This window comes from Callospermophilus lateralis, chromosome X, assembly GCF_048772815.1.
Source record: "Callospermophilus lateralis isolate mCalLat2 chromosome X, mCalLat2.hap1, whole genome shotgun sequence".
In the NCBI taxonomy this organism is placed as follows: Eukaryota; Metazoa; Chordata; class Mammalia; order Rodentia; family Sciuridae; genus Callospermophilus; species Callospermophilus lateralis.
Window position 1 is genome coordinate 105713904 of NC_135325.1, and position 21389 is coordinate 105735292.

General features: G+C 32.8%; 1 protein-coding gene across 1 annotated transcript in view; it reads right to left on the bottom strand.

The window, feature by feature from the left end:
- Znf280c (zinc finger protein 280C) overlaps positions 1-21389 on the bottom strand; it is a 63164-nt gene that overhangs the window by 28702 nt on the left and 13073 nt on the right. Inside the window, exons 3-12 of the mRNA XM_077106813.1 lie at positions 20071-20220; positions 16800-16865; positions 16564-16700; positions 12036-12126; positions 9165-9341; positions 8913-9019; positions 4804-5024; positions 1772-1929; positions 1229-1329; positions 168-314 (exon numbers count right to left, since the gene is read on the bottom strand). Coding sequence (XP_076962928.1) covers positions 168-314; positions 1229-1329; positions 1772-1929; positions 4804-5024; positions 8913-9019; positions 9165-9341; positions 12036-12126; positions 16564-16700; positions 16800-16865; positions 20071-20220 — 1355 coding nt within the window. The remainder of the gene's footprint in view (positions 1-167; positions 315-1228; positions 1330-1771; positions 1930-4803; positions 5025-8912; positions 9020-9164; positions 9342-12035; positions 12127-16563; positions 16701-16799; positions 16866-20070; positions 20221-21389) is intronic.

Sequence of the window (21389 nt, forward strand, 5' to 3'; positions counted from 1 at the left end):
CAGAAAGCAGGCAAGGGAAAGAAATGAGTTTCACAAGCATAAACTGTAAATTAATTATGTCTTTCAGAGCAACTTTGCTTCCTGTTCAGAAGAAATTTAACCAATGTTCTAATATGTCTAACATTTCATCAAAACAAAGCAAACAAATACGAACTACTAAATCTCACCTGATGTTTCATGTAATGATTCATATAGGGGGTTGCCATTCTACTAACTTTGAGGCAGAATGGACACAGCAAGTTCTTCGTGTTTTCATGGGATGCTCTAAAATGAGTTTCTACATCAGAAAATGTTGAAGATCTAAACTGGCAAACCTAAAAATATAAAAAAGTTTTAGTTTAACTTGAAGCTTTATAACTTGCATAAAATGATATCAAATTAGCCATGATGAGGTACTTGTTAAGAATATTCTGGGGCTGGGGATGTGGCTCAAGCGGTAGCGCGCTCGCCTGGCATGCGTGCGGCCCGGGTTCGATCCTCAGCACCACATACAAACAAAGATGTTGTGTACGCCGAGACTAAAAAATAAATATTAAAAAAATTCTCTCTCTCTCTCACTCTCTCTTTAAATAAAAAAAAAAAGAATATTCTGAACTACTAGTTTAGCTTTACTGTCTATGCAACCAAGAGTCATATTAGTAAAAGAAATAAAGATAACTCTGAAACTGAAGAGTTATCTTTCAAAGTTAGGGGTATATTCCAAAACATAGCTAGATTCCCTTCTTTTCACCATCCCCATCTTGACCTGAATTTTCAAACTTTGATGCCTCTTGTTCTGTAAAGTTTTTCCTGCTATACACAAAAGTATTTTCTTCTTTAGATTTTTAAAGGCTATGAAACAGTGGCAATTTATCCTTACCTTGCTTTCTTATTACTGACAGTCACTTTAAATTCTGGAAAAACAATGGTCCCAAAACATGTAATTGGGTTCTCTATAACTAGAAGCATTTCCTGTTTTCCTGTAATGTCTACATTCTCCCCTAATATGATAAGCCTTTAGGTTTCTTTCTCCAGCAGGATATCTTTTTGACCAGAACATGAGGGTCAACAAACTATGGCCCACAAGGCAAATCTAGCCTACCACCCCCAAGGGAGTTTTCACTAATGAAGAGACTCTTCAATTTTAGTACGATAACTACCTTAAATGGTCAAAAATCCAAAGAACAACATTATTTCATGGCACCTGAAAATTAAATAGACACCTAAGTATACAAAAAAATCTGTGTACCTGGCAAATATATGGCATTTCACCGGGTTTATGAGTATCCTTCATATGTTGTAAAAGAATATGCTCTGTTTCAAATGACAATTCACAGATTTTGCAAATGGCTGCAAGTGGGGGAAAAAAATCACACAATTTTAAGGATGTATATTTAAAAAGGATGCATTTTGTACATCAGTAACAATGACAACAAGAAGTAACAGTAATAGTGGTAGAAATAATAGTGAGGGTGTTCTAATAATTCTATCACTATTAACATTGTTCTAAGGGCATTATTTAGCTTATTTAATTCTCATAACATCACTGAGGGAAGTGTACTACTAGTTTTAGCCACATTTTTCAGATGAACCAAAAATATACAAATATTAATGAATTGTTTACAAGAGGCATTTCAATTTTAGTAACAAATTTTATTTAAGTATAAGAGTTAAAAACTGTTTTTTAAATTTTACCCTCAAGGTCTATTTTACCATCAGGATTCTTAAGGTTCTTTCATAGTTCAGATGATCAAAATCAGTAATATTCATAATTTCAAGGATTGTCACTTACTAGAAAATTCATGGGGAGTGTGAGTACTCTCAATGTGGCACTGCAACTGGAAGGGCGTGGGATACTGCCTGTAGCAGTGCTGGCAGGTGGTGTGGTTTTCCCAGCTCTCACTATTCTGCTTCTCGAGTTCCAAGTGGTGCTTCATATGGTTCATGAACCTATAAATCATTGTCAACAGGTACAAAGATTCAGATTTATAACCAGAGAGAAACCTCACAAATAAATGTCTGATCTTAAATTTTAAAAATACAGTTGTCTGACTAAGTCAAAATAATATCTCCAAGGCCTTAAAGTCCTCTAAAAAAAACAGCCTGGGCAAAACAGCAGGACCCCATCACACACAAAAAAGTGTGTACTTTATTCATTAAGTGGCTCACTAAACATTTTTTCTTTTCATCTTGTTTCAAAACGTTCTGGGTAAATAAAAATAGTAGGCTTCTTTTCAACACATGAAATACTATTTACATTTCAAAATAAAACACTTATAGAAACTACCACCAACAGTAGCTATGGAGTCATGAAAGAAATCTTTTGAAGATTTTGAAGATATATATGTATGTATTTGTATCTTGGTTTCAAAATGCATGTAAAAATAATAATAATAATTAAAAGAACCTTTTGCTTTATTTAGTGATACTGGCTTACTGTTGTTACAAATTGTTGGGCTGGGGATGTGGCTCAAGCAGTAACGCACTCGCCTGGCATGCGTGCGGCCCGAGTTCGATCCTCAGCACCACATACAAACAAAGAGGTTGTGTCCGCCAAAAAGAAAATAAATATTAAAAATTTCTCTCTCTCTCTCTCTCTCTCCCCTCTCTCTTTAAAAAAAATTGTTCATTTTTTCTTACAGAATGTCATTTAAGGCACAGAGTATACAATAAATGGGCATACCTACTTTGAAGAGTGTACTGAAGCTTTTAGCTGAATTTCAAAGTAAAGTTTCAATCAAAGCAACAATTTTAAGAATGGGTCAACTACTTACAATAACTCACTATAAGTTCCTAAAGAAAATCTTAAAACAGGGTGGACTAGATAGCAATCATTGTGAAAGTTTAAAATTTATCTCTTTTTTACACCTTCAAAACACTGCTTCTTTTTAGAGTTGATTATGAAACACCTTGCAATATCTTCTTTATTCCTTTGGTTTTGGAAAATGTCTGCAATTTCTTTGAAAACTATCCAAAAAATCAAATGGTTCTATGAATAAATAGATATGTGGTAAAATAAGTACAAGCTTAGCATCCCTAATCTGAAAATCTCAAATTTGAAATGCTCCAAAATCTAAAACTTTTGCGCACCACGATACCATAAGGTGAAAATTCTGCACCTTACTTCATATGATGAGTCACAGGCAAAATGCCAAGTACACCATAAATATTATATAAAAATCACCTTTAGGCTATGTGTATAGGGACATGAGAAACAAAAAAAAATATGTGTTTAGACTTGGGTCTTGAATTCAAGACATCTCATTATAGATATATGCAAATAAGTTATATCAGATATATGGGATATCTGATAAAATATCCCAAATCTGAAGCATTTCTTGTGCCAAGAATTTTGGATAAGGGATACTCAACTTGTATAATAAAATGTTAATGGTAGAATTGTGTTGATAAGGGCTGGGGATGTGGCTCAAGTGGTAACGCGCTCGCCTGGCATGCGCGGGGCGCTGGGTTCAATCCTCAGCACCACACAGAAATAAAATAAAATGTGTCCACCGAAAACTAAAAAAATAAATATTAAAAAAATTCTCTCTCTTTAAAAAAAGAATTGAGGTAATAAACAGAAGATGGTCACTGTAAAATTTTTTAATTTTGTTGAATATTCAAACATTTTTATCATAAAATGTTAGGAAAACAACCTCACTTAATATAAATGTCAGCTACACAAGCAATGAAAAATACCTATTGAGATGTCTTGTTACTTTGTTTTGCTACTACCTCATTTGAAATGTTAAGATATGTAATGTAATACATAACTCAAAGACTACAAAGTACATGTTCTTAAAATTTAAAGCATACAGGTATAAAATCTTTAAAATTCCACTGGATGGTGTGACTCTACTTTGTGTACAACCAGAGACATGAAAATTGTGCTCTATATGTGTACTATGAACTGAAATGCATTCTGCTGGCATGTATAACAAATTAGAATAAATAAGTAAATTTTTTAAAATTCACTGGAAATTAAATCTGTTTTTAAATGTATTAAATCATAAAATCAAAGCAAACATGTTTCATAAATCTTGAATGTCTCTAAAAGATGACCACCAAAAAAGATCACTATCTCTATAGGTAAATATGTTAAAAAATTTAAGTACAAACAGAAAAATTTGAGCATTAAATAAGACCAGCATGGAGGTTAGATTAGATAATGTATTTTTTCTTGTGATATAAAGAAATGTAAGGGGCTGTGGCTGTAGCTCAGTGGTAGTGCACTTGCCTAGCATCTGTGAGACACTGGGTTCAATCCTCAGTGCCATATAAAAACAAATAAATAAAATAAAGGTATTGTGTCCATATACAACAAAAAAATGTAAAAAAAGGTATGTAAGATTCACAAGCAACTAGAAAATAAAAACATGTTACAATACTCTTAGTTCACTGTTATATAGATAGCAAAGAAGTAATTTTCCTTAAGTTATAATATATTTTGTCCTTTCTTAAACTAACTGAAAAAATATGATTATGGAGATCCAGGAGTAATACAAGTATTACTAATAATAGTAGTATTACTACTAAAATATAAGAGAGCAAAAGGGCTAGGATTGTAGCTCAGTGGTAGAGGCTTGCCTAGAACATGTGAGGCACTGGGTTTGATCCTCAGCACTACACAAAAATAAATAAAATAAAGGTATTATGTCCATCTACAAATAAAAAGAAAAAATAAAGAGAGGGCAAAATCTTTTCAACATACTGTTTTACCTAGAGTGGGAAAGAAAAATAATATAATATTCATATTCCAAAATTCAGGATTTTATACATTGTAGTATCTAATTGTGAAACAATTGTAAGTAAGTATTTACATACCTAATATTATTTTTAAGAACTTTCAAGCAACTGAAGCATTTAAAGGTTGTGTAAGTCTTCGGTTCTTCTTCCATGGCTCCTTCATGTCTTCCATAATAAAAGTCACTAACTAACATGATCAATTTTCCTTTCTCTGAACCAGTATTAGTTTTGTCTTCGGCACATGAAAGTTCTGTTTTAACACTTTCCATTAAGTTATTTATCATGTCCGGGCAACAACGCTAAAAAGAAGGGGAAAAAAGCCTTCTTTATATCTCTTTTAAAAATGAAAGGTCAAAAATGAATTCTGTGTTTGGGCTGGGGTTGTGGCTCAGTGGTAGAGCACTTGCCTCACATGTGTGAGGGACTGGGTTCAATCCTCAGCACCACATAAAAATAAATAAATAAAGATATTGGGTCCATCTACAATTAAAATAATATTTAAATAAATAAAAATGAATTCTGTGTTTACATCTAGGGTCAGATCATATAAAACTGTGTGTGGCAATATATATGGAATGACATTCACCAAAATGTTGGCTTTCTTTTATAAATTTTGAACAATTCTAACAATAAATACTTACTATATTGATAAAGAAATAGCTTCAATAACAAATTGAAGTCCTTAAGGTCAGGGATATCTAAATATTTGACTTATATATTTATAAATGTAAATACTTAATAATTTGCTTCTTGGCCAAAAATAATATATTTCATATTTGCAGCAATATATAGCTTAAAGAAAAGGTTGTTTGAAATGACTATGTATAAGCTTAATTATTAAATAACAAAGTAGTACTTTAGTAAGCTTGGTTGGAAGCAGACTCTAAGCATTGCTAACTTGCCATTCTCCAGAGTTAAGGTGCTAGAAGATATGTCTCACAAAGAAAGAAGCATCAATTATATCTTGCAAACCTCAACACATTCTATCTTGAATGCTTAAATATTAGACAGGGAAGTCTATCTCATGAATAAAATCAAAACCTCACATAAACTGATCCTATTGTGGAATACTTTCATACATAAGCCTTTTTTCTCAATAAGAAAATGTATTCAGGGTCAGGCGTGGTGGTATACTCCTGTAATTCCAGCAGCTTGGGAGGCAAAGGCAGGAGGATCTCAAGTTCAAAGCCAGCCTCAACAAAAGCAAGGCACTAAGCAACTCAGTGAGACCCTGTCTCTAAATAATATACAAAACAGGGTTGGGGATGAGGCTCAGTGGGTGAGTGCCCCTGCGTTCAATCCCCAGTACCAAAAAAAAAGAGAAAGAAACAAAGAAAGAAAGAAAATTTATTTATTGTCTCTTAGAATCATTTAAAAACAAAAATAAATAGGAGAAAATATTCACAAACCACAGATCTGATAAAAGGATAATATCTAAAACATACAAGAACCTTATAAGTCAACAGAAAAAAAAAAACCAAACTGATTTAAAAATGGATACAGGAACTGAATAATTTTATACATTGTAGTAATTTTCCTTAAGTTATAATATATTTTGTCCTTTCTTAAACTAACTGAAAAGCAGATATAGAAATAGCTAACAGGTAGGTGAAAAGGCACTCAACAACATTAATTATCAGGGAAATACAAATCAAACCATGACAAATTATCACCTCAAACTTTACCAAAAAGACAAAAGATAAGTGTTGGTGACAATGTGGAGAAAATGTATACCCATAATGGGAATATAAACTGGTGCAGCCACAGTGGAAAAACATATGGAAGTTCCTCAAAAATTAAAAACAAGTACCAAAAAATCCAACAGTGTTATTTCTGGGTACATATCCAAAGAAATTGCAATTAGGATTTCAAAGGCAAATCTGCAATCTTGTGTTCATTGTATCATTATTCACAATAGCTATGACCTAAAAGCAATCTAAATACAAATGGATAAAGAGAATGTGGTGTGTACACACACACACACACACACACACACTATGGAATATTATTCAGCCTTAAAAAAGAAATTCTACCATTTGAACAATGGATAGACTTGCAAGATATTATATTAAGTGAAATAAATCAGCAATAGGGCAATCTAAAATAGTTGAACTATTAATACAGAGGATAGACTGGTAGTTGCCATGACCTGGGAGAAAGAGCAAATGGGGAAGTTTAGTATTAGTCAAAGAGTATGAAAGTTCAGTTATTCAGCATGACTAAGCCCTAATGGCCTACTATACCAGCATAGTGCCTACAGTTAACAATATTATATTTCATACTTAAAAAAATTGCCAAGAGGGTAGATTTTATGTTGTGTTCTTATCACAAAAATAATATAATGGGCAGCTGCAAACTTTTAAGGTGATGAATATATTTATGGCATAGACTGTAGATGGTTTCACAGCTGTAAACTAATTTCCAAACTCACTGAATTGTATGTACGACGTATGTACAGCTTCTTGACATATCTCAGTAAAGTGGTTTAAAAAAGGGACAAGCCTATATAACAAAACAAGTTAGGGTGGAAAACAGTAACTTTCCTAAAGTCTAAGCTATGTACACATAAAATAAGTACAACATAAAAGACTCAAAAAATAAAACATAATAAAATAAAACAGCACCAAAACCAATTAAATGTATCTTACCAATTAAATCTCTCCTATCAATGAATATAAATGGGCTTAAATGAATGAAAACAAAGATTTTCATGTAGGATTACAAAAGAAACTAGTGAAAATAAGAAATCTACAAAAAATAAAGTGATTTGGAAAGGTTGAAAATAAAAGGCTAAAATAAGAAAATAACAGGTAAATGCAAACAATAAAAAAGCAAGGGTTGTAAGCTTGCTATCACATAAAATTCACATAAAATGGAATTTAGATGAAAAGCATGAAACAATAAGATAAAAAGGGTATTTTTAAAAAATGTCAATGGTACATTCACAATGACATTATAAAAGAGAGAGATATCCACCTATATCCTAAAGAGCATCACCACAAACTAGAACAGGAAAATATCAAAGAAAATATTGATAATGTGAGACTTGGATTCACCTTTCTCAAATACACTCTGGGAAGCAAGTATAGTAATCTATTCAATAGTTTTGCCCCCCAAAAGATTTGTATTTGGAATTTTAAAATACGGCTTTTCCCCCTATTTCTTTTTTTGTAAAATGCTTAATTTCAATAAAAATATGCCAATCTTCAGAATAGTGAGCAGTACCTTTTCCTAAGTTGCTTCTTTGCTTTGCACTCTTCTCATCCCTTCCTTCCCATATATCATCTACATTACCTTTTTTCTTGCTTCCTTCCCCACTTCGTGCCATTTACACTGGGCATGCAAAGAGAATACAGACTATCTTTATACAGACAAAACAGAATACTGTAATATCTTCTAAAATATTTTAAGTGGAGTTTCTCCTAAATCCCACACCTTCATTAGTACTTTGAAAATCACCTAAATCCTAATTTCAGGAGTTTCCTGAAAAGCTAGAACTCACTTGAAACTATATAAAGTATATTCCAGATTGAGTTAAAACTATCATTTCATATACAATGTCCTATCATTAGAAGTCTGTTGAAAATTAAATGGGAAAACTAAGATTTTCAACAAGTCATGTGGCATGCATTTGTCACAATGGATAAAAAACACATAAAAAAAGAAGGTTGGGGTTGTGGCTCAGTGGTAGCACACTTGCCTAGCATGCGTGAGGTACTGGGTTCAATTCTCAGCACCACATACAAATAAATAAAATAAAGATCCATCAACAACTAAAAAATATTTTTAAAAATACATAAAAGGAATTTTAAGTTTTATGTAGAATCAAGTGCCTAACAAAATTCCTGCTTTACAAAAAGTTTGAAGAATGGCATGATATGGTCACTAGAGCATTCTGATTAACACTATTTTCATTTAAAATTAAAGTGCACTATGAATGCACTGTGGCATGTACATGAACTAAATTTTCAAAAAAATTTTAAATTTTAGGAATGGGAAGATTTTATAATCTTCTATAAATACAATCATTACAAATATCAATTTTTACTTGAGTTATACTGAAATACCAATATGAGATGATTTATTATCTAAATATATGAACAAACCAGCTTTACTATGGATCAATCCTGAATATTTTCATGGATTTGTACATATTTTTAAAAATCAAATTTTGAAAAAAGCTTTACCTTCATGTGGTATTTCAAAGGATCCAAAAGATTGAATTGAATATTGCACTTTGGACAAGATCTTAGGAAAGGTACTCCAGTTTTATTTTGAGTTGAGGTATTTGAACCTAAAATAGATTAAGGACTTTAATGACTCAAATTCGTCTTTTTTTTAAACCTTAAATAACCACTAACCATTGTAAAATTCATCACAATTTCTAAAATTCTGTAAATAATACAATTTCTTTTTCATATGCCAGATTTCATACTTACCTGTTGTTGTTGATACCATAACCTGGGAAGATGCCTCTGAAGGGGAGTTATTTAAAGACAATGAAGATGAGGGATTTATTTCGGAAACACTTTCGCTGGCTTTTGGCTTTTTTGGATTAACACTGTTTACTTTAGAAGTAGAAGGACGTTTTAATCCAAAGGAAGATTGATCCATGTCTACAAAGATTTAAATAGTGGGAAAGATATTTATAAACACTTTAGTATAGACTATTACATAACATTACTACTAAAATAGCCTTATATTTAAAAATCACATAAAAATTACCTTGGGGCTAAAGGTAATATAATTGAATTACCGTGTTATACAAATGACCAAAAAAAAAATCATGCTGATAATTTATATAAATAAAAGGTAGAAACTGTACAAACAGCTTTTTTTTTTTTTTGGTGCTGTGGATTGAATCCAGGGCCTTGTGCATGCAAGGCAAGCACTCTACCAACTGAGCAACAGATCCAGCCCTGTATAAACAGCTTTTATGGACTATATATATTTAGCAAATTCATGAAATACATTTTATGCAGGAAAATTCTAAAGACACTTTCTTTTAAACAGGTTATCATGAAAGGAGTCAGGCCCAAAAATTCCAAGCCAAAAGAAAGAAAAATAAAAGCACAGAGAATCTCCACCCAGTACCACAAAAACAAAACAAAACAAAATCAAGTTCATATCCAATTTTCTCTAAGAAGCTTCTATGATCATATTGGACACAAGTTCAATAATCATGCTTCTAAACAAATACCACATACAAACATTCATAATTATCACTATAAAAAACAGTTTAAGTATTTAAAAACTTATGATGCAGTTTTCACTTATCACTTATGTAGGCCTCAAAAAAAAGCCATGAGATAAGCAATTTTATCTCCAAATGGCTCATTTCAGATCTAGAGAATGAATGCATTATGTGAGAAAAGTAAAAGTATCTATTTTAACGTGAGAAAACTGAAGTGTAAAGAGCTTAGGTGACCTGATAAAGGCAACAAAAATCATTAAAAAAGAGGCTTAAATATATATATATATATATATATATATATATATATATATATATATATATATATATTCCTAGCCAACTATAACAGCAGTGTTTATCATTCAGGGCAAAGTTCCACTCTCTGCAATATAATAACTTTTAAAGTAAGAATAGGAGTCACTGTCTTTTTGTGGGGGGGCGGGATACTGGAGATTGATCCCAGGGACACTTAAGCACTGAGCCACATCCCCAGCCCTTTTCATTTCTTATTTGAGACAGGGTTTTGCTAAGTTTCTTAGGGCCTTGATAAAGTTGCTGAGGCTGGTCATTTTTTTTTTTTTATTTCTGAGGCTGGTCTTGAACTTGCTATCTTCCTGCCTCAGCCTCCTGAGCTGCTGGGATTACAGGCATGAGTCACTGTACCCAGCTAGAAGTCACTGTCTTTAACCACTAGAAATTTTAGAAATTCAGACTTATTCTATAAATAAACAATGGGCTTTGTAAATTCAGATTTAAGACAACTATTTTATCTCCCTATTTATTTTGGTTCATGGGTATTTAACTAGATACCTAGACAGGTGAACATCAAACAAGTATTAAAAAAAATGGGAAAATACTTTGGGCACTAATATTACTATAAATTTTTAGTTTGGGTTTGATAAATGTTGTATACTAATTTGTTAGTAAAATGTTTTAACATAAAAAAAATTTTTGTGAGCTGGGTAGGGTGGCTCAGGCCTATAATCCCAGTTACTCAGTAGGAGGCTTAGGCTGAGTATCCCAAGTTGGAGGCCAGGCTAAGCATTTTAATGAAACTGTCTCAAAATAAAAAATAAAAGGGCTGGGGATATAGCTCAGTAGTAGAATGCCCCTGAATTTAATCACCAGTACTGAAAAAAATTGTCACTTTCTCTATTTAATGAAATATATCAATTTAGCTAATATAGAAATAGTAATTTCTTTGATTATAGAGAATTTTTCAGCTAGATAAAATTCCTTCACTGGCACAATAATTTATTTTGGTTAATGAAGAACTTCATTATGGCAGACAAAGAACTGTAATTATTACTCAATTAGAAAATTTTACTATTCCTTCAATGGGTATGTACTGAGTATCATGTGCAAATCACTACTTCTTTAGTTCTGTCACTTTATAATACTACTCTATGATGATATTTAACTACAATATCTACACATCATTCATTTGAACAGAAAGATACTAGTCTAATAAGGAATCAACTATACATTTGTTCTTATACTAATGGACTTGCAAATAATTAATACTTTATTTTTAAAAATATTTAGAGCATTAGAGGACTTCTTGAACTCACAGAAATTGTACCAAGGTTTTTAAACCCGTTGCTAGTTCCATGTGAGAATATGTTCAAAGAATACATGCTAGCAAACTTAATAGAAAAAATTCCATTATTAAATATGGTTTTACATAAAATCACCCAAGAAAGGAATTCAGAAATGATTAGCTCTAGCCAGATGTGGTAGCAAACACTCGTAATCTCAGTGACTCAACAGGCTGAGGCAGGAAGATCACAAATTCAAGACCAGCCTCACACAATTTAATGAGGCCTTAAGCAACTTACTTGAGACTGTGTCTCAAAATAAAAAAAGGACTGGAAATGTGGATTAATGGTTAAGTATTCCTGGGTTTGATCCCCAGTACAAACCAAAAAAAAAAAAAAAAAAAAAAGAAAAAGAAAAAATAAGAAATGATTAGCTCTATTCTTATAAAACACACAAAAAATTAACAAAATGTATGGACTTCAAGATAGAATTTAATTCCCTATGTATATTCATCATGCCTCCTTCTGTAATTTTTATTAAAAAGTGCTAAACCAAACCTTCCAAAATTTTTTCAGTATACCTGGGGACAGTGGTGTTGTATCCTGGGTCGAGCCAAACAATAAGACTGAAGAATCATCTGATTCAACTTGTGACGAATTCTTTGAAAAATCCTGTAAAAAGTTATAGATAAAATTTTGTTTCATAAGTTTTTATAATGGCAAATTTAATTGTGTGCCAACATAATGAAGAAAACCTTATTGATTAAATTACTATAAACTATAAAACAAAAAGGTAATTACTAGTTTCTGCCAAAATTAACCCTTATTGGGTAAGGTTATATGGGAACTCCTTGCATTATTTTTGTAATTTTTCTGGAAATTTAAAATTAGCTTGAAACTAAAAGTTGAAATTTAAAATTAATAATATTATTGGCAAAGTGGAGGTTATATTTTTAGTTGTAGTTGGACACAATACCTTTATTTTATTTATTTACGTGGTGCTGAGGATCTAACCCAGAGCCTTCCATGTGCTAGGCAAGCGCTCTACCGCTAAACCACGCGACCTCAGCCCAAAATGGAGGTTATATTTTGGTACAACTTTTCTTTCTTTCCCTTATATTCTATGTTTGTTTTTAAATTATTCTAAGAGACGATAAATACATTTTCTTTTTTCTTTTTAGTACTGGGGATTGAACTCAGGGACACTCAACCACTGAGCAACATCCCCAGCCCTATTTGGTATTTTTATTTAGAGACAGGGTCTCACTGAGTTGCTTAGTGCCTTGCTTTTGCTAAGGCTGGCTTTGAACTCACAATCCTCCTGCCTCTGCCTCCCAAGCTGCTGGGATTACAGGTGTGTGCCACCACGCCCAGCTTGGTACAACTTTTCTCTAAGAAAATTTTAGCAGTATCTTTCAAGGGCTTTCATAAGTTCATATCCTTTAATCCAATTATTCCACTTCTAAGAATTTGTGATATTCAAATGAAATGTTTAATGGAGAATTATTTAGAAAAGTAAGAAATAAAAGCTCATATCTGGTAATGGAGAATGGTTAAATAAATTAAATGATAGACTATCATTCACCATCATGCTTTTGAGAAATATCTTTTTCTTTTGACAAAGAAATATGTTCTCAATGCAGTGTTCAATGAAAAATGAGGAATAGGTTATCAAACCAATATTAATATGGCCCTGGTTATTATACTCTATATACCACACTAACCATGTACCAGAACAAAAGTCACACAACAGTATATCTTCTTTGTTTTCTAACCCCTCCCATATACATGACTTTTATAATGGGAATATAAAGATTTCGCTTGCTTGTTTTGTGCTTAGAAGTTGAGTTGAGTAGATTGTAAGAATTTTACTCTGCTACTGTTTTCTAATGATGTTAGTTTGTTAAGAAGATAAATATTAAGTGACCCAAACCATTCCATCTCTAGAATTTGAGGCATAACAGGCAGATTTCTGCATAAGCTTTTATATTTATTGTATAAATAATGGTTATACTTAATCTTACTGAAAGGTATTTTCTCTAAATAGTTGCACTTAAAAATGGAAAATATTCATTTCAATTTCCAAAAATAGTTCTCTAACTGAAGTTCTCAAAATAAAGTTAATATTTTAAACTGTTTCTGAAATGACAAATATGATCAATTAAGTACCATAATTTCAGAGTACAGACACATTATTTGACAAATAACTTGTTAAAATAATTCTCCAATTAGAAATTTCTTATGTCTCATAATGATTCAAAAAGGTATCAGAAGAGGTGATATACTGGGATTTAGAAGACCTGTCTATTTACTTAAACTATATAACTTTGGAAAATTCACTTCTGAGTTTCAAGTCATTTCTCTTTTCAACAGAAATAATAGCCACCAATAATTTAAAATGCATTTGCCTTTTTTCTTTCCTTTTCTTTCTTATTTTTATTTTTCATTTTTGGCAGTACTGGGGTTTGAACCCAGAGGCACTGTACTACTGTGCTATATCCCCCAGCCCTTTTTATTTTGAGACAGGATCCCATTAAGTTTGCAGGGATTACAGGCATGCCTAAACTTCCCAAACTGCTGGGATTACAGGTGTGCAGCACCATGCCCAGTTGTACTTGCTTTACTCATAGTACATGTATTATACTAAGTAGTTGTTACAATAATACTAATAAAGACCTTATATAATCTCCTATTTTATAAATAGGTAAGCTCAGGCTTAGTGCAGTTAAATAAGGTTCTCACTATAACTCAGCTTATTGCTGATGCAGTAGGTGGAATTAGAATCCAGGTCTGCCAAAATGCAAAGACTTTGCCCATAAACTATAGTGCACTGACTTTAAAAGTGATCCTAATCTCTCTTCCTGCCTCATTGTTGGGGCAGAGAGAATAAAATAGTTCAAAAAATTAAATAAAACTCTTAATAGGATTCTCAATTTATTTGAAAATATGTATCTATCATTTTCTTTCTTTTTCTCTCTGCACCAGGGATTGAACCCCAGGGTACTTAACCATTGAGCCATGTCCCCAGCCACATTTTTTTTTTTTTTTTTGAGAAAAGGATCTCACTAAGTTGCTTATGAGCTCACCAAGTTGCTGAGGCTGGTCTTCAACTCACATTCCTTTTGTCTCAGCCTCCTGAATCACTGGGCTTACAGTGTGTACTACCATGCCCAGCTGAATCTATCATTCTTAACCCTGGATGTACAATATAATCACCTGGAGAATTTTACAATGTCAACACAGTAAAAAAGGCAGGTTTCTTAGAGTCATGACAATAGCTTTAACCTCCTGGACACTTTAAAGAGTCTCAGAAACCTCAAGGTTCTGTGCACAACACCACTGCCTTAAGCAATGCTTTCATTTTAAAAAAAATATACTTAAATATACATACAGATTTGTGAATAGGCACATTTTTAAAACTCAGGGTTAACTTGGATCAAAATCCCATATCTAGCTCTGTGGCCTTGAGTGGATCATTTATCCTCTCTATGCCTCTTTCCTCAACCATAAAATGGGGACAATAGTGCCTACCTCATAGGAATGTTCTAAGAAAGATATATATATATATCATATATGATACATATATGTTATATGGCAATATCACAAAGAACTGTACATATTAACAGACCCCTAAATGGTATTACTTTACCTATTATGTTAAGTTTAAAAAACTGAAAAATGAAAGTATGTTCAGAATAAAAATCTTTGGAATAATTTTCTCAGTTAAGAATATCTGTTTACAATCTTAAGTTGATTTCAGAGAAGTAGAAGAATAAGCATCATTAAAGGCTGGGAAGGGTAGTGGGGAGAGGGAATAGTCAGAAATTGGTATAAAAACACAATTAGGGGCTGGGATTGTGGCTCAGCGCTAGAGCGCTTGGCTAGCACGGGCGGGACCTGGGTTCGATTCTCAGCACCACATAAAAAAATAAATACATAAAGGCATTGGGTTGTGTCCATCTACAAAAAAGATTCATTTTTTCTCTCTCTCTCTCTCTCTTTCCTTCTCTATCTTTCTCTCTTTAAAAAAAAGACATATACACATCTTTAAAAAAACACAATTAGCTAACAGGAATAAGTTCTGGTGTTTATAGCACAGTAAAATGACTATTAAATATTTCACTGTACATTTTAAAATAGCTAGAAGAAAGAATTTAAATGCTTCTTACCCAGAGAAAGGATTAATGTTTAAGGAGATGGATGTTAATTGTTCTTATTTGATCACTTCATGTTGTATGCATGTACTGAAATATCACATACCTCCCAAATATGTACAACTATGTATCAATGAAATAATATATTTTTTGGTACCGAGGATTGAACTCAGGGGTACTTGACTCCTAAGCCACATTCTCAGCCCTATTTTGTATTTTATTTAGAGACAGGGTCACACTAAGTTGCTTAATACCTCGAAGTTGCTGAGGCTGGCTTTGAACTCGTGATTCTCCTGTCTCAGCCTCCTCAGCCACTGAGATCACAGGCATGTGCCACTGTGCCCAGAAAAATAATATTTTTTAAAAATTAAAATAAAGGGGTTGGGGTTGTGACTCAGATGTAGCATACTGGAAGCACTGGGTTCAATCCTCAGCACCACATAAAAATAAATCAATAAAATAAAGGTATCGTGTCCTTTACAATAAAAAATTAAGTAAAATTGCCACAATACAATATTCATTACTAATTATACTTTTTTTTTAAAGAGAGAGAGAGAGAGAGAGAGAATTTCAACATTTATTTTTCAGTTTTCGGCGAACACAACATCTTTTTTTGTATGTGGTGCTGAGGATCAAACCCGGGCCGCACGCATGCCAGGCGAGCGTGCTACCGCTTGAGCCACACCCCAGCTCACTAATTGTACTTTTTAACTCATATTTAGATTGCATAGTTTTTAATACTATACCTATTTAAGCTACCTGATTTATTAACATGGTAGATAATTAGTTTTGTAGTTATTATTCTGGGTATTGGTTGAAGTATATCATAAAAGTGGTGACATTTTCTGAGGCAATTATACTTATAATGGAATGGTAACTAGCTATGAGAGTTCATAATTTTAACTTGGTATCTAGTATGTGTCCGAACCAATTGTGCATTTTCAGAAACACTTACAGGTTTAGATGTATTCTGAACAATAGCAGAGCTCTGTGAAGATTTAGATTCAGGATGAAATCTAGGCAAAGCAGTCACTGGATTTGATGCTGGGTCTTTGTAGTGTTGACTTGTAGACTTGAATAAACCAGGAATACCTATATGTAAAATTATACCATAGATTGAATATATTTCTACATAATCAATTCTGTCAAATTACTTTATTTTAATGTTAAAATAGTACATTAATACTGTACCTGAATTGAGTGAGTCATTTTTCATTCCCTTTGAAGATGAGCTGGAATTACCTCTGTTCAAAATATCTATAAAAATAATATTTATTTTAAAATTCATTATTTTAATGAAATAAATTAAAGTAATAAAATTTTTCCAAAAGTATATCCATATATAACCAATAACAGAAATATATTTCTTTCCCTTAATAGTGACAAGATTGTGACTAAATACAAGACCTTCCTCAATCTCTATGCCACGTTTATTTTGCTAAATGCCTAGAAGTTTCATTAGGGGTGAGCTGATTGGATTACTCAGCGCTTGATTACTCAGTACCATTACTCTTTTTTGTTTTGGTACCAGGGATTGAACCTAGGGCTGCTTAACCAATGAGCCACATCCCCATCCCTTTTTATTTCTTATTTTGAGAAGGGTCTCACTAAGTTGCTTAGGACCTTGCTATTGCTTAGGCTGGCCTAGAACTTGTGATACTCCAGCATCAGCCTCCTGAGTCACTGATATTATAGGTGTATACAGTACCATTACTCTTGAGTTCTAAATAAGAATTCTTTTTGGTACTGGGGATTGAACCCAAGGGTGTTTGACCAGTGAGCTACTGTCCCAGCCCTTTTAATTTTTTTTTTTAACTTTGTGAGACAGTGTCTCAATAAGTTGCTTAGGGCCTTGCTACACTTGCTAAACTTGCTAAACTGTTGAGTCTAGCCTTGAATTTGCAATCCTCCTGCCAAAGCCTATAGTCAGTGGGATTACAGGCATGTGCCACTGCACCCATGTGAATAGGAAATTTTCCTTTTTCATCTCCTAGTAGAAAAGAACCAAATCTATAACTAAAAAGAACAAAAAAAAAATGTAGGAGGCAGGTTAGAGTTGGCTGGCAGGCTGTAAACTGCAGGCCCTTGTTATAAGGATTAAAGACTATGTTCAATAGAATATTAAAAGTATTCATTCAAAAAAGAAAATAACTTAATCTCACAAAATAATTATACAAATTAAAGGGTCACACAAAGGGTTATTTTCTGATCACTACAGAACTTTTCCAGGAAAATTGACTTCTTTGTTGATTCAAAAAACTTGGTATTGTTTTCATTCAGAAATTTCAAGATAAGTATTTACTCAAATGATTAAAGAGTTATTCCTGCTGGCCCAGTAGCACATGCCTGTAATCCCAGAGGCTTGGGGGGCTAAGACAGGAGTATTGCAAGTTTAAGGCCAGTCTCAGCAACTCAGTGAGATTCTGCCTCAAAATAAAAAATAAAAAGGGCTGGGTATGCAGCTTAATGGCAAACTGTCCATGGGGTAAATTCCCAGTATCCACTCCCTCAAAAGAGTTATCTCTACTTTTTCTGTGGTTGGGAGTCTACTGAATACAAACTTTTAGTACCTTCCCTCCTGCACTTTATGGTACTTCTACGTAAACATTTAGTTCATACTCCATTTGCTAAAAGTATTTTATGATTTATACATAAAACACCAATAAACTTATTTACATTTAAATTCTGAGTTAATAATTTAGAAAAGAAACTCCACTGTTGTCCAATTCCTTTTTTGTTAGAATCATTTAAAATGAATAGACACTATTCTAGTTCAGTGCTATTAATAGTCGTCTACAATTGACTTGCTGTAAGATGGGTGTAGCCAGAAGGTACATATAGCACATGTAAGCACACAGAACAGAGACTGTATAATCTTGCAGTGCCTATACATTTTATAGCCATGAATCAAGATGATACTTTGATGAGTCAGTTGCCTATATGTGAGAATCACTATAACACACTAACACAAACTTATTCAGTATATTTTGATATTTTAAGCAAAGCATTCCAAATACTTCATTTTCTGTACATCTGGGCTGAAGGGAGAAAAAGAAAAAATCCAGACTACTTGGCTCCATTAATAATTAGCATTTCCCACTTAAAGAGAATGAAGAGAGAGCCTATAGAATGGGAGAAAATCTTTGCCAGCTACTCTTCTGACATAGAATTAATATCCAGAATATATAAATAACTCAAAAAAATTACCTCCAAAAAGAGTCCACAAATAACCCAATCAATAAATGGGGCAAATAAACTAAACAGACACTTCTCAAAAGAATAAACATAAATGGCAAAGAAATATATTAAAAAGTGTTCAATATCACTAGCAATCAGGGGAATGCAAATCAAAACTACACTAAAATTTTATCTCACCCCAGTCAGAATGGCAGTCACCAAGAATACAAATAATAACAAATGCTGGCAGTGATGTGGGGGAAAGAATACTTAAGACACTTGTGTGATTGTAAATTAGTATAGCCATTATGAAAATCAGTACGAGGTTCCTAAAACGATAAGAAATGGAATCACCTAGTGATAGGAATGACCCAGCTATACCTCTTCATATTTATCCAAAAAATTAAAGTCAGCATGCTATAGTAATACATTCATACTCATGTTTATAGCAGCAGCACAATTCACAAAAGCCAAGCTACAAAACCAATCTAGATATCCAACAACAATTGAATGGATACAGTGGATATACTATAGAATTTTTTTTTTTTTCGGCCATTAAAGAACATTATGTCATTTTCAGGAAAATCGATAGAGCTTTTAAAAAAAATTAATAGTTGTAGATGGCCATCATGCCTTTATTTATTTTTTTAATGTGGTGCTGTGGATCAAACCTAGTGCCTCACACATGCTAGGCAAGTGCTCTGTCACTGAGCTACAGTCCCACTCCAAGCTTGACAGCACTATGCTAAGCAACATAAGCCACACTCAAAGCCAAAGGTCAAATATCTTCTCATATGTGGAAGCCAGAGAGAAAAACAGGAAAAAAAAAAAAAAAAAACGGGTGGAAGAGAGGAATCTCATGAAAATAGAGGGAGACAAGCAAAGTAGAGGAAGGGTACCAGGAGTACTGTGGGGTGTGTGCTGGTGAATAAAACTGACTAAATTATATTAGTGAATAATAAATCCCACTATAATAATTATAATGTATCCATAAATAGTAGGAATTCTAATCTTAAAAGGCCTATAATGTTGTCAAGTGATCTTAATCCTTAGTTAATTAAATTATTTTTTTTTCTCACATATGATATTTTAACCTCTCACCTCCTTATTCCCATCCCAACCACATCCCCATCAGGATTATCACAAGTTCTTACTAACCTTTACCCTTCTTCTCATCTCCAGTTCCAATAAAAGAACATGTAAATCAAGTACATTAATGCAACCAAAGGTTTTTCCACTTGAAACAACAGACATTTTATGAAATTTCACTGAAGTAAATACTTACTTGAAATGGCTGGTTTTGAACTTGATATCTCTCCAACAAAGATCAGCTCATCATCATCATCTTCATTCCGAGCTTCTTCTACTTTCTTCTGCCATGGTTCCAGCTCTTCTTCTTCACATTCCATGAAGAGTTCTGCCATTTTTGAATTATCTAATTTTCAAGCAGAGAGAAACAACTCTTATTTTCAAAAAGAAAAATACTTGGTTTTGCAATACAAAACATGCTATGTAAGATGTATTTTAATATATATAAAGCAATTACTAGATTGATATTTGTAATTAGTACATGGTAGCAAAAATAAAAAACTCAGAACTCAATCTGTAAGATCTAAATTAGTAAAAACAAAACTTGGCTAGGTCAATAGATGATAGAGAACAGTAGCCAATACATTTTAAAATCAAATCCAAAGTGAGTTTGTTATATGACTACGATATCTACAAAAAGGACTGTACCTAATCATTATCTGAAAAAAAATCCACCTATATTAACAAAAGGGAGATAAACTAAAAATATGAAGCAATAGGTAGGAAATACACTGATACAGATTCATGAATACTAAGCACAGAGCAAAGCAGGGATAAGGCCCTAGACTGAAAATAAGGACATTAATGAAGTCTATTCCATACTAAGACACATTAGACATTTCTCACTGGAAGAAATTAAGCAAATAACATACTGTGAATACCATCAGGCTGTAAGTTCTGACTAAGCACACAGAGGTCTTAGGAAGAATTTTAGTGTTCATTCATAAATATGGTTATGGGCTGGGAGTGGTGGTGCATGATCAGGAGGCTGAGGCAGGAGGATCACAAGTTGAAGGCCAGCCTCAGCAACTTAGCGAGGCCCTAAGTAACTAAGTGAGACCCTGTTTCTAAATAAAATACAGTAGAGGGCTATGGATGTGTCTCAGTGGTTAAACACCCCTGGATTTACTTCCTAGTACCAAATAACACACACACACACACACACACACACGGACAGCCAATGAGCACCAGAAATGTGAAGAAAACCTACTATGTGAAAGACCCAAGCAACAAACCACATGAAAAGATCTTAAAGAAAAATAGAGATAATACAATGGAGAAAACAGTAAAGAGAATATAATTAGCATCTTTAGAAAAAATATAACCAACAATAAAATCCAGGAAAAGATTAAAAATAACACAGCAAAATCCATTACAAAAAACCCAAATGCCAAAGTTGAGTAAATGTGGAACTGAAAACAAAATATACACATACATTAAATAGAAAAGTCAAGATTGTTATAAAATTAATTTCAAATGTACAACATTCATCTAATAAAAACTTCACCAAAAGAA